The 12,574-nt window shown below is 41.0% G+C and overlaps 1 protein-coding gene across 16 annotated transcripts in view; it reads right to left on the bottom strand.

Moving 5' to 3' along the window:
- ubr2 (ubiquitin protein ligase E3 component n-recognin 2) overlaps positions 1-12,226 on the bottom strand; it is a 38,200-nt gene extending 25,974 nt beyond the window's left edge. Inside the window, exons 1-19 of one of the 16 annotated variants that reach the window (XR_010914906.1) lie at positions 11,550-12,213; positions 10,865-10,997; positions 10,653-10,807; positions 10,491-10,577; positions 10,034-10,184; positions 9,447-9,608; positions 9,107-9,271; positions 8,926-9,069; positions 7,160-7,188; positions 6,984-7,084; positions 6,763-6,877; positions 6,516-6,686; positions 6,338-6,408; positions 6,060-6,227; positions 4,426-4,544; positions 3,899-4,103; positions 3,585-3,792; positions 3,453-3,505; positions 2,924-3,132 (exon numbers count right to left, since the gene is read on the bottom strand). Coding sequence is in view for 14 of the 16 variants with exons in the window: in XM_067511478.1 (XP_067367579.1) it covers positions 2,924-3,132; positions 3,453-3,505; positions 3,585-3,792; positions 3,899-4,103; positions 4,426-4,544; positions 6,060-6,227; positions 6,338-6,408; positions 6,516-6,686; positions 6,763-6,877; positions 6,984-7,084; positions 7,160-7,188; positions 8,926-9,069; positions 9,107-9,271; positions 9,447-9,608; positions 10,034-10,184; positions 10,491-10,577; positions 10,653-10,807; positions 10,865-10,997; positions 11,550-11,636 (2,533 nt within the window). In the remaining 2 variants the exon portion in view is untranslated. Of the gene's footprint in view, positions 1-1,999; positions 2,112-2,923; positions 3,133-3,452; positions 3,506-3,584; positions 3,793-3,898; positions 4,104-4,425; positions 4,545-6,059; positions 6,228-6,337; positions 6,409-6,515; positions 6,687-6,762; positions 6,878-6,983; positions 7,085-7,159; positions 7,189-8,925; positions 9,070-9,106; positions 9,272-9,446; positions 9,609-10,033; positions 10,185-10,453; positions 10,578-10,652; positions 10,808-10,864; positions 10,998-11,549 lie in introns of those variants that run through there. The other 15 variants (XR_010914902.1, XM_067511478.1, XM_067511451.1 and 12 more) reach the window with 15 other exon arrangements.
- Positions 12,227-12,574: the final 348 nt, after the last annotated feature.

Raw genomic sequence — 12,574 nt, 5'->3', positions numbered from 1 at the left:
CTATTACCATGGATTCCTGAGTTTATTTAGCTATTATAGATATCTCGAGGGGCTCTATGTGAGAATGCAAACGTCCCAACTTCTGAGTACAAAGTCAGGACAAATAGAATTGAGCACATGAGAAGAGAGATCAGGTAACTAACTATACAGCAAATTCACGCCGAGTGAGTGGGCGTGTTGATGACATCTAAATCCTGGGACTGCAACAAAAAAAAATACAAAGCCCAGAAAGTGAAGTGAACACTCACTTGTAAAAAGATGGTAACAACAAAATTCCTGAACTTCTGGCAGTAAGGGCAGACATTGAAATTGTGATGGATAAGAATAGAAGAGGAGAATCATCATATTCATACCATAATTTCTTACCATATTCTTCGATGTGCTGTAAACAAAACAATGCAATTTCTGCAGTCCACTTTTTTACACCATGTCATACCCCTACACAGTGTACTCAGCCACCACCCCTTGCCTAGATTAAAGAACCATTTCCTCCCAAGTGAAACCGCGTCTCACATAGTTTACCTCTTTGTGGGCTACAGGTGATAAATTGGAAATGCGGAGAATGTCCCAACCTGATTCTCTAGATATAAACTAATAAAATAGATATAAACAACTTTTCCTAGCTACTCCGAACCAGTTTGGGCAACTCCAGGGCCCTCCTACATGTGGTGGAAATAGGAGTGATTGTTAAGAATGTTGATAAAATCCTCTTACTCCTGAAAGTTGGAGTAAATTGTGTCATTCTGAGAATTTTTTGGAAAGTTAGGAGTGATTTCCAATTCTTAGACAGCCCAAGCTCTAACTGGGAAAGTTTTATTCCATAATGTCACAGTTTCTAATGTTACTAATTAAAATGTGTTTGTTGAGGTTATAGGATATTAGCCTAATAAATGAGATTTAAAATACCATTCTGTTTGAACTGACTGAAGCAAATATGTCACAGTATGAGAACATGTAGACGTGTTTTACACATACATAAATGTGTTTTAATTGTTTTTGGGCAACATTGAAGGTCTACATAAAACAAGTGTGCAAGTTTTTAGCCAGCATTAAAGGAGCATGCCTATGAAGAACGCACAAACCACGTCCTTCAAAGGATACAGTCTTAGAACTAAAAGGCACTTTATGGCACAGATGAATTAAATAATCCAGGCTGCAGGCTGACAACTCAACATAAAGAGCAGATTCAATGGTGGTTTTATTGTCTGTGGACAATACAGTTAATTTAGAAAAACACTAAAGTTTGTTTACCGCAGCAGCTGCAGGTGGGGCTGGTGTTACCTATCTAACTACTAGTCAGTTGGTTTAGTTTTGTAACAGTGGTATTTGATTTTGTTGAGATATTTTTACTTTGTTATTTTATATAAAACAGGGGTTAGTCACTAATGGTCATGCTAAATAGTCACAGACTGCAGTGTATTTTGTTAACTAAATAAGTGTTTGTATATTTAAAAAATGTTCAGAATCTAGAGTAACTAGCTAGTAACTATACACTTGCCTGTGTTTTTATTTCAGGTCAACATTTTCTATATTTTATTTTATTGATGTAGTTTATTACTAAGCAGCTATCAGTATCAGTTTAAACACCGCATTTGTTGACAATAATCTTATAAAACACAGACTGAGAAACAAAGTCTCAGTCCTAACGGTGATAGAATCTGCTGTAACACCAGAGTGAAAGCCATAACGTTAATTAAACGTTCAGCCGCGGTATTAAACAGTACAAATATAAAAATATTGTTTACTTAAACCAACAGTTGGTATTTGAGCAGAAAGTTCCGAATGACAGAGTCAGAAGAGATGTTTCTGACGCCTTTAACAACCCAGATGTTTTACACTTGTAACGTTAGAGTTAGCATTAGCATTAGCTAAAAAACAAGCCGAGCCGGAGGCAGATTGAGCCTCAGAACACCGAGTTCAGCGGTGAACAATGCTCAGATCAAAGCCGGGCCCAGAAGGCGGAGAGTCAGAGAGGCTGACAGCTCGAGGAGTCGCTTACCGACGCAGTGTCTTTGGCGGAGAAACTCAGAAATTCCGAACATAATGCGGACGATGGATCTCTGTCTGACTCGGCCACCGCCATGTTTCCTCCCTCTGCTCTAAGACTGCTGCTATAAGAACCGGAACAGGAAATCGTCAACAGCTGAGGGGACGGGCCCATTTCAAACAGCAAAATAAGAAATTTATGATAAATAAGAAAAAAAAACAAAGAAGAATAATGATAAATATGTCATTATTTATTAAAACCATCCGATTTATGTCTTCAAATTGTTGAGTCACAGTATGAGAAAAAGATACTAGAACAGGCCATCCTTCAAATTAATGAAGAAGTTTAGGCCCATTTCAAAATAAATGTTACAAGGAGAACATAAGCATGTTCAGACAAGATGAATGAATTTACTCTTTTACAGATACAGAAACTTGTGTGATTTATTATCACTTAAAGTCATAAGAGAACGTCTGTGTAATCAGACTCATATTAATAACACCTACTGTGATACAGAGAGCAGTAAAAAAATAATTTGAAATAATGTAATTTTTGAAATTCTTATAAACTATTCTACCCTAAATGACTCCTCAGCGACTCCAGAGCATGTTCCACCTCAGGCCCCAAAATGTCCAGAAACTCCCCTGTGTCCTAATTACTACTAACTACATAAATTAAGTTAATGAACCAGGACTAAGATAAACTCCATAAATGTTTTTCTAGAAACTGAATCCAGCTAAAGACCTGCAGGCACCTGGTCTGAGATCTGGTTCAGTTCAGTTCTTCACCACATAATGGATGTCAGTACAATGGCTTCTGAGTTTCTGTTCAGGTGGAACATCAAACTTTATGGATGTTTGAAGGCACCTGATCTGGTCTGCGCTGGTCCTCACAGATCAGTCAGGTTTTATCTCCTCTCAGACTCACAGCCCTTACCTGAATCAGTCTGTTTCTGATAAACTTGCTGGATCAGAATCCGGAGTTGCTTTAGCTCTGCTCTGATTGCCTGAAGTTCCTGCTTGCACTGTTCCCCAATTTCTAGATTCTGGTACTGTAGATCCTGGTTCTGCTGATTCTGGTCAAGAAACCCTTCATCTTGCTGGCCCTGGTTCAGCCTGTGGTGTACGTTCTGGTTGCTTTGGACTCTGATTGAAAGACCAGCAGCAATTTTAAACAGTCTGCAGTTGTGTGTATGGGACACATAGTGATGATCCTGGTTCTGACTGTGCTGGGTCATTTGTGGTTCCACTCCTGCTCTACATAATGTGGATGGCTGTAACTCAGTTGTTAGACCGGTTGACCACAAACCACAGGGTCAGTGGTTCAACTCCTGGTCCTCTTGGCCACAAGTCAAAGTGTCCCTGGGTCTGCTGTGTACTTAGTTGCTTAATTGTAAATGTGATGATATAAACTAGTGAGTATGATTGAATTATTGTTGCTGCTGAAACTGAACAGGTAATCTCACCCTAATCCTGAGTCCAGGTCTCTTTGCAGAACCAGGAACTCATCCAAAGTCTCCTGCAAGAAACAGAGACCAGATACACTATCTGAACGTTAAATAAGAACATTTGGACTTTTCTCATTACCTCAGATTTACCTTGATCTGTGCTGAGATGTGTCCCCTCTCATTGTGGTAACAGGGATCTGTTGTGATGTCATCATTGTAGGCATCAGCCAGTGGTGCGCAGTGGGTGGAGATGTAACTGTTGTCATAGAAATGGCGAAGTAGGGGCATGGACTCCTCCACCTGCAGGATGACGGCAGCCTGCTGCATCACAGCGTTGGCCTGAGAGTTGTCATGGACCCTAAGAATACACAAAGACATGCACCTCACATTCAATCCGAGCTTCTAAATCATCTCAGTGTAGGTGTGGACCGACCAGATGTGTGACAGCAGGTGTGATCTCTGACCTCTGGAAGGTGTCACTGAGCAGAGCGATTAGCAAGTTGATACACAGGATGGAGGATGCAGCCAGAAATGTCCCACACAGCAAAGGAGCCATTACTTTGTCCACCGTTACCATGGCAGCAAACTCATACTCGTCCACCAGAGTGATGCGGTACAGACTGTACAGCAGGCCAGAGACAGACTGCATGCTTGGAACTGACAAAGTGCCTGGGTGGGAGAGGTCGTGGGGGTGGAGGTAGAAACAGAGATGAAACCAGTGATGAGGCCTTTTTTCAGCTTTTTCTTTGCATTGTTTGATGATTTCAATTGAAAATTATTTTGTGACTTTTCATCATTTTTTATATGATGATAAAATATTAAATATTATATTTAATATTTTACAGATTGATTTTTTAATAAGAGGAAATAACTTTTTTTTGTAATGGGGTATTTTTACTGAAGTAAAGAATGTGAACACATTTTATTATCATGAGTACTAGTAGTAGTAGTAGTAGTAATAATAGTAGTATTATTACAACTGTAGTGTAACCTCCAAATATGATCCAGAAGCTGCAGGCGTAGGGAATGAAGATTTCAGCATACAGGAACAAGAAACACATCACGTCTCCAACGATGTTCCCCAACATGACAATGAACGGACCCATCAACCTGCGCACACACACACACACACACACACACACACACACACACACACACCCGTAAGCACAAGTTTGTATTCTTTCACTAATTCATGTTGAAAATTTTACTTTAATTGTGATTCCAGTAACTGCTGAAATAAAATGAAGAAATGGTCCAGCTGTTTACTTTAACTCTACTACATAGAATCTGATGATCGGGTCAATTTTCTTTCAAGCTGTTTAAACTGTATAAAACCACTTTACAGATTTAACCAGTTTAATGTGACAAAGTCAAAGTTTGTTTTGACATCTAAAACGCTATAGTTCCCTTTGTTTCCATGGTAACAGTAGGTGCGTTTATATGCAGTGCAGCAAAGTTGGCTTTTTGGGAAAATTTCAAGTACAGTAAACAGAAACCAGGCATCCCTCCTTTATCTGTAACTATTTAACCTGTTCAGTAAACTGGGGTAGGAGATTAGGTAAACCTGACTTCCCAGGTAGATTACTCGTGTTGAACATGGTTTTCTGTGCTATGTGGAGCTCAGTTTCTAATTAGTTTCCTACACAGGACAAAATGTTGCACACAGGGCAGCAAGAGAAGTGAAAGGCTAAATGAAAGGAGATATCATTAAAAAAAAAAATTCAAATGAAAATCATGTAACACAGGTTTGTGGGCATCTTTTTTTTTGTCCTTTTGGCTTATCCTGTGAGTTCACGGTGACCACAGCAGATCATTGTCTGCATGTTGATTTGCCACAGTTTTTACGCCGGATGCCCTTCCTGATGCAACCATTCCCAATTTCTAATGGGCTTGGAGCGGCACTGCACAGCTGGGGATGGGAATGGGCTGTTAGGGTTCAGCGTCTTGCCCAGAGAAAATTCCACATATAGCCAAGTCCGGGGATCGAGACACTGACCCTGTGGTCCCTAGACAACTGCCTTACCAACTGACCTACAGCCGCCCCCATGTCTCTGTCACTGTGCAGTCACAAAAAAGAGCAAAAAAGTAAAGGAGCAGCGTTTTCTGTCGGTTAAAATCTGTGAGTTATAATTTCAAAATAAGTCAAACGTAGAAATGAATTCAGATTAACGGTCTCCTGCATTTAAAGACTAAATACTCTGTGTAAATAACAACTTCATCCAAAGTTCTTTACAATGTTGCTTCATTCACATACGCACTCAAACAGATGCTGCTGCCATGCAAAGGTGCAAGCCTGATCCACCAGGTACAACTTGGGATTTAGTGACTTGCCAAATTAAAATATAACCGAGAAGGAGTCAGGGATTGAACCGCTGATCCCACAAGTGATTGACAGATATCTGATCCACAGCTCCCACATGGATTTCCTATGTTCAGGTTTCTCAGTGAGATGGTGTAACTCAACCACTGAGGGATAAATTTCATATATTGACAACATGTCAGTTGCTAGATCAGACCTTTAGCTATAGATGAGTTACCTCTATCTCACCTGTTTTGTCTCTTGTAATAATGTAAGTGTTACCTGTAGATACAGGTGAGTCTGCAGTTCACCTTCTGTGTTTGTACCTGAAGGCTCTGACGTGCTTCATGAGTCTGAGCCACAAGAAGATGATGGTGACAGAGAATAGACGAAGACTGACGGTATGAAGACAGGTGGACGGAGAAACCACGTCAGCCACGTGGACAGTGAATGACACCATCAACAGAGAGTACACCAGCCAATCAAACACATTCCTAACAACACACACAGGCACCTGCAGTTTATAGAGGTCAGAACTAGGAAAAACAAACAAAAAACTGAACCAGCAAAACCAGCTGGTTTGTGTTTCTTAGTGTGTTAGTACCAAAGATCTCTGCTGTAGCTTCCCCTGATTCTGTGAATCTGTTTATTCTGATCCAACAGGAAAAGTCTCTCCTGTAACACATCACACAAATTACACTATTAAAATACAGGTACAGTTACTACTGGTACTCCTGATCCAGTTACTACTGACACTGTTCAACGTTGTTGTGTTTTGGAACCTGAGGCCACATGGGGTGTGAGCAGTGCAGGTCGTCCTGGAGACAATGCTCTGCCCACTGCTGCCATAGGCAGAGCTTCCTCTTTGAGCGCCAGATGTCCTGCACCTCCCTCAGCACCTCTTCCAGGGTTAACAGGAGTGCCAGGACCACAAGGAGGACACGCCACCAGTCCTGAAACAGACAAGGGAAAGACAGGTGACAGTCAGGTGGGAGACAGGTCAGATACAGGTGGAGACAGTCAACTCACCTGAGGAAGAACGTAGCGATCAGGTGAGTCTCTGTGGACAGACACAGAGATGGCAACAGTTGTCCAGGACACAATGAACAGGAGGTTGAGGATAAGAAGAAGCCATGCCCCCAACCTGAAAGACAGGTAAAATGGACAGGTAGACACAGATCAGTGAGGGTTCAGCTGATCATTCACTGAATGATGGTGTAAAATGAATCAGACCAATCAGAGAATGGTACCTGCCATACAGTTTCCATTTGACCTGGATCAGTTTGAGAAAGACTGGATGCATGATGAGGTCCAATTTCCTGTTCTGGACCACCACCTGCAGCTGAGACGGCTAAACACTGTAACTAACTACAGTATAACAAAGTCCAGTTCAGTTCACTTTGTGTTTGACACTGGTTGGACTTACTGGAGATGTTGGCTCACTGAGTACTGCCTCTACAAAAGAGAGAATGGGAGCACCGTCAGTACAGCTATAACACTACTAGTACTCTAGAGGTACTGCAGTAGTATTGTACTGTTTTATGTATTAAGTTAATACTTGTATTGTAAACCTACATGGATGCAGTTTTCTTTTTTGTTTTTAACAAAATAATTATCTCATCATTCAAGGAAAAAGTAATTCTCTCATGATAACGAAATAAATTCTTGTTATCTTAAGATATCAAAGCTCTTTTTGTCATGTCACGGGGCAACTGTGGTGCAGGACGGTAGAGCGGTTGTCCACCAATCTCACAGTTGTTGCATCAATCCCCGCCTCCTTCAGTCACATGTTGAAGTGTCCTTGAGCCAGACACTGAACCCAAACGTAGTTGCTCCCAGTGTATGTTGGTCAACTGCACAGCAGCTCCCCCACCGATGTATGAGTGTGTGTGTGACTGTGAGTTCGACAGGTAGAAAAGCACTATATAAGTGCAGCACATTTACCATGATAACTATGAGGTGAATTTAATTTTAAAAAACATGGATTTGAACGTTTGAAAAAAAATGTATGAATCAAGCATTTTAAAATAAGATCTGAATATCTGTAAAAAGGCTTCATTCCTTTCAACATTACTAATCTGTGTCCTGCAAACATTCCACTTTGCCCCGGACAGAGTTTCACTCGGTTTTACCGTGTTTGGCCTTATATTTTGCAGTTTTTCAGTTTCAGATTTCTGATGCTGTTTTTACCTGGGGGAGATCCGCAAACCTGCAGGGCCAGTGTAGGGGCTCACGGAGGCTCAGCCAATCACGTGGCTTCTAACAGAAGAGGCCAGTCAGCTAACAGGGACATTCTAAACACGCTTCCATTGGTCACACTGGACATCCCTCAGTACTTTGCAGGTTTACATTTGTCTGCTTTGAGACGGCTCATGTATTTTTATATATGATGTTGGAGATATAAACCAAATTTTCTAAAGTGTTGTTGAGTCGAGCTGTTGACCCTAGCAGTTAGCATTTAGCTCCACACATGATCTCACATCAGAAAAAAGCTACTGAAAAAACCCATGGGCTGAGGTCTGTCTGTGGTAGTTAAACTAGATAATCTCAAAAGCTATATTCTGCATTTGTTTGGTTTTAGATATTTTAACATGTCATTGTGTCATTCTGAACACAATTGTGTGTAACACCAGCTTTGTAATGTAAAGGTTTTTAAATCCAACCTTAGAACTCATTTATGAGGCCTAACCTTTAAGTAGTGCCTTACTTACAGGCTTTGTACCTGCTACCAGTTCCTGGCTCTTGTGTTGGTTAAGTATTCGTTTTATTTTATTTTTTTGTCCTTTTGGCTTATCCTGTGAGTTCAGGGTCACCACAGTGGATCATTTTGTCCGCATGTTGATTTGGCACAGTTTTTATGCCAGATGCCCTTTCTGACGTAACCCTCCCCAATTTCTACTGGGCTTGGGACCGGCGCTGTGAGGTGCCCCGGGGAATGGGGATGGGCTGTTGGGGGTTCAGTAAAAATTAATTAACCTAATTAGTAAACCCAGTATAAACAGTACTGTTCTTTTAGTCCTGCCAATGAGGAAGATGGACTGTACGTTACTGAAAACCACTTCTAACCATCTGTTTTTTGACCTCACATTGGAAAGTGCTATGAGATGATGATAAAGTTTGTTTTATTTTAATATAACTGAAGTGAACTGAACTAAATTGACTGAGCTGCCTTAGCAGTAGTATCAGTGTTACCTTGCAGGTGGTTCTCAGGTCCATGTGGTTCTGACTCTGGTTCCAGCAGGTTCAGGTAGTAGTACTGCTGCCTGGTCATTTTGTCAGTCACAAGGAACTGGTTAAGTGCCAGCTGGGCCTGGAAACAATAATGGAACAACAGCTACCTTAATACCATTAATATCAACAATATTAAATAGCTGGAAGTATCTGATCATGACTTCACAGCTCTGTTTTCTGGGAGTGGACACTATTACCACTGGACCCATCCGACCAATCAAAGCAGTGATACAGAGCTGTCCATCTGTGTCTTTGGTCCCAGCCTCAGCCCCAAGCTCCAATAGGACCCGAGCTGCATCGCTTCGCTCTGAAAACACAGAGTCCAGTGTCAGTGCTGATGCAGGTGTGAAGTAACTAGTCACCCAGACCACTGCCACTAGGCCCTTGACCACTGCATCCACTCCCAGACCTTTGGAACCAGTCCTCAGTAGTACTCATGAGTGATTATTGAGTATTGAAGTAAGCTGTAATGTCAGCAGTACCCAGGTTGGCAGCGAGCTGCAGGGGTGTTCGGTTTTTGTAGTCGGTGCAGTTGATGGAGGCTCCAGCCTGCAGCAGCCGATGAATTGAACCTACAGCATCATTCTTTGCTGCGTAGTGAAGAGGAGTCTGCTGGTCTAGGAGAGTACTAGCCTCTGGATCAGCTAAGGAGAGCAAACACACAGTGATCAGGACCTGGAGTCTGTCCTGTCGGTTAACAATTAATACTCTTGGCAGTCTCTACCAGGGGAGGACCATGAAAAGTTTTTCTGGGCTAGAGTTCACACCATCTACCACAGGACCAGAAACCATTGACCAGCTTTTTTTATGCACCATAGTTATGGATGAATTTCGAGACAACAGTTTCTCAGGTTTGAATTGCTTGGAGTATTTTTGTGGTCTTGATTAATCTGTGTTGTGAGTCTTTGTAGTTTCTTTAAGTCTGAAGTTTTCTGAAGTCATGGTCGTGACTGCAATAACTTAAGACGTGCCCCTGGACTCCTGGTAGGCCTGTTCTAAAATCCATCCCTGACCACAGTGCCCAAACCAACATGTCAGACTAATTACTAAACTAAGAATTCACACAGACCTTTTTGTTCCAAAAGGAATTGAACCATGTCTTGGTAGTCCAGTGCTGAGGCCACATGCAGGGCTGTGACTCCAAACTGATCTGGCCGAAGAAGATCTGAGCCACGGTCTAAAAAAAATCTCATCACATCCACACTCCATGCCCTGGAAATCTGAAACACACACAAACGCAAACAAGCATTTCTGTGAGAAACATCTGATTTAGTGTATTTACACCAGCTGCTGGTTTTTATAATGAGCTTATCAAACAGACTAGGTGGGCTTCACAAACAGGACACACTCAGACCCCAAAATATTCAGCAAGCTGTATTGTGTCAGGAAACAAAAAATAAAACACAACAAAAGTACTTAATAATTTTTAATCTGATTCTTAAAGAGCAAAGATTCACCACTAACTGTGTAACCAAGTGTTGTTATGTACCAGCCGATTTAGACATAGATGTATTTGTAAACTCCACCTCATGCAGTACAGTTTGTCCATATCTGTCGCAGCTGTTTGGATCAGCTCCATCTGAGATCACCTGGTCCAGAAACTGAAGGTCCACCTGAAAAAACACATTAGACTAAACAATATAATAAACTTATAATGCACTACTATGATATCTGAATTCACACTTCACCTGGTCGGTGTCTTGGTTGGTTGCAGCCAGGTGTCTGAAGTGATCTAGCAGTTTTTTGTTCTGGTTTTTATTTGTTGTGTCAGTTTCATCTCTCTGCTCTTCATCTCCTTCATCATCCTCAGCCAGACCTCGGTACCTGGTTTCCATCTGGAGTCCTGAACATATCTAGACCTGCTCCTTGGACTGATGAGATGAAAACCATCTAGACTGACCTGTCAGTTTACTTCTCCTCTGCCTCCAGCGGCCGCAGGAGTACAATGCCCACCGAGCTGCAGCCTTCACTGCTGCTGACACCGAGGACCTGGGTCTTTGAGGGCCTCCTGAGACCAGAGGACCCACTGGTACCTGGAGACCAGCAAACCCAGATTTACCGTAAAATGTTTTCCACTGTGATGACCTGTTTGAGTTTTTGTAGCTCCCATAAGTGACAGTTTTATTTAGTTGCGGCGAGTCAGACGGTGGAGTTTACTTAGTCTTTATTGCAGTTTGTGTTTTGACCCCTTTAAGCAAAGTTTATCAAAGTCTGATATTATATGATATTTGTGAATCAACAAATGAACAAAATAAAAACTGATTTACTGATTTCTGGTTTGTTAAATCTCCAAACTGTATAATTTTTGAAATATTAACTGTGTCTTTAGTAAACATTTGTTGTTTAGGGTTAGTGCATAAATTATTAAATTGTGTTGAGTCTTCTTTCTATATTTAAGGTATTTGTGGAATTTAATTGTATGTTTTGTGTTTCTTTTTAAGATGTTAGATTTTTTATAAACAATGTTTTTTTTATTATATTAAAAACATTGTGATGAATAAAAAGCCACTCATGTGGGTGTCCCAACTAAAGAATCAAGTGCTCAGACTGCAGGTGGACTGACACAAGTTCTGGCTTAGGCTCACCTGGATCATATTGGGACTTTCTGTCATCTCCAGCTCCAGACCTGGATTTATCAGACCTGTTAGACCAACCTGGGTCGCCCTCTTCATCCTGGTTTTGTCGAACAATCGTCTACCAAATTAGAACTCCAGAACTCCACCCTGTTGGGCCAGCTGGACCTACTGAAACTGCCAAATGACCTGACTGTGGTTTGGGCCCTAGAATCCAGCAGGTCCTCTTTAAACCTTACTGAAAGCCACTGGAGCCTTTATAAAATCTGTTGCATCTTCTGAACTCGGTTGGACCGCCAGGACCGGGAACCTCTTCTCAATCATGTATGAAGAATTAGACCACTAAAAAAAGATCTGTGATCCAGGATTGTCTTCACTTTGTAGTAGTGAAGGTCTGAGCTGATCTCGAACTTTGTTCTCCTTGTGGTTTTGAGTTTCAGAAAACAAGCCAATAAAACAAGCCAATAAACTCAGCTGATAGTGACGTTTATCAGGTTTATGGTTCATCTTATCAGTGGGTGGAGAGTCCAGTTTTAGGTCCAGTTTCAGTTTTATGTGGATAAAATACCAAATAGTGTCATAAACAGGAAACACATCACGGGGTTCAAGTGTGAACATTTTAAATAAAACAAAAACGTTTTTTCAGAAAAAACTCATTCAGTTCAAGTTTTGGAAATGATGTACTACACTGTTATAGTAGCAATAGTAGTAGTAGTGGTGTTACTATATTATTACACACAACAGCCAAAATATTGATACCACCTGCTGATTTTAATAACATATATATTCCGAACTGATAAAAATGGATGTATATGCTAAAATTAGCTTCACCTTTAACAAGGTCATTTTTATTAATCACTGTACGCTTTGCCATAATCAGTGTTGTTTAAAATATACTGTTTTCTTTAAACAGTACTTTTACTTCAAGTAAAATGTAGAAAATCTGCTAATAACTGTTATTTGAGTAATAATTTGAAGTTGTACTTGTAGTAATTTTTTGAGGCCAGTACTTGCACTTTTACTGGAGTATTGAGTTG

This window comes from Channa argus, chromosome 1 (assembly GCF_033026475.1).
Source record: "Channa argus isolate prfri chromosome 1, Channa argus male v1.0, whole genome shotgun sequence".
NCBI classification, from domain to species: domain Eukaryota; kingdom Metazoa; phylum Chordata; class Actinopteri; order Anabantiformes; family Channidae; genus Channa; species Channa argus.
Note: the sequence above shows the minus strand (reverse complement) of the source record. Positions and strands in the feature narration are given on the sequence as shown.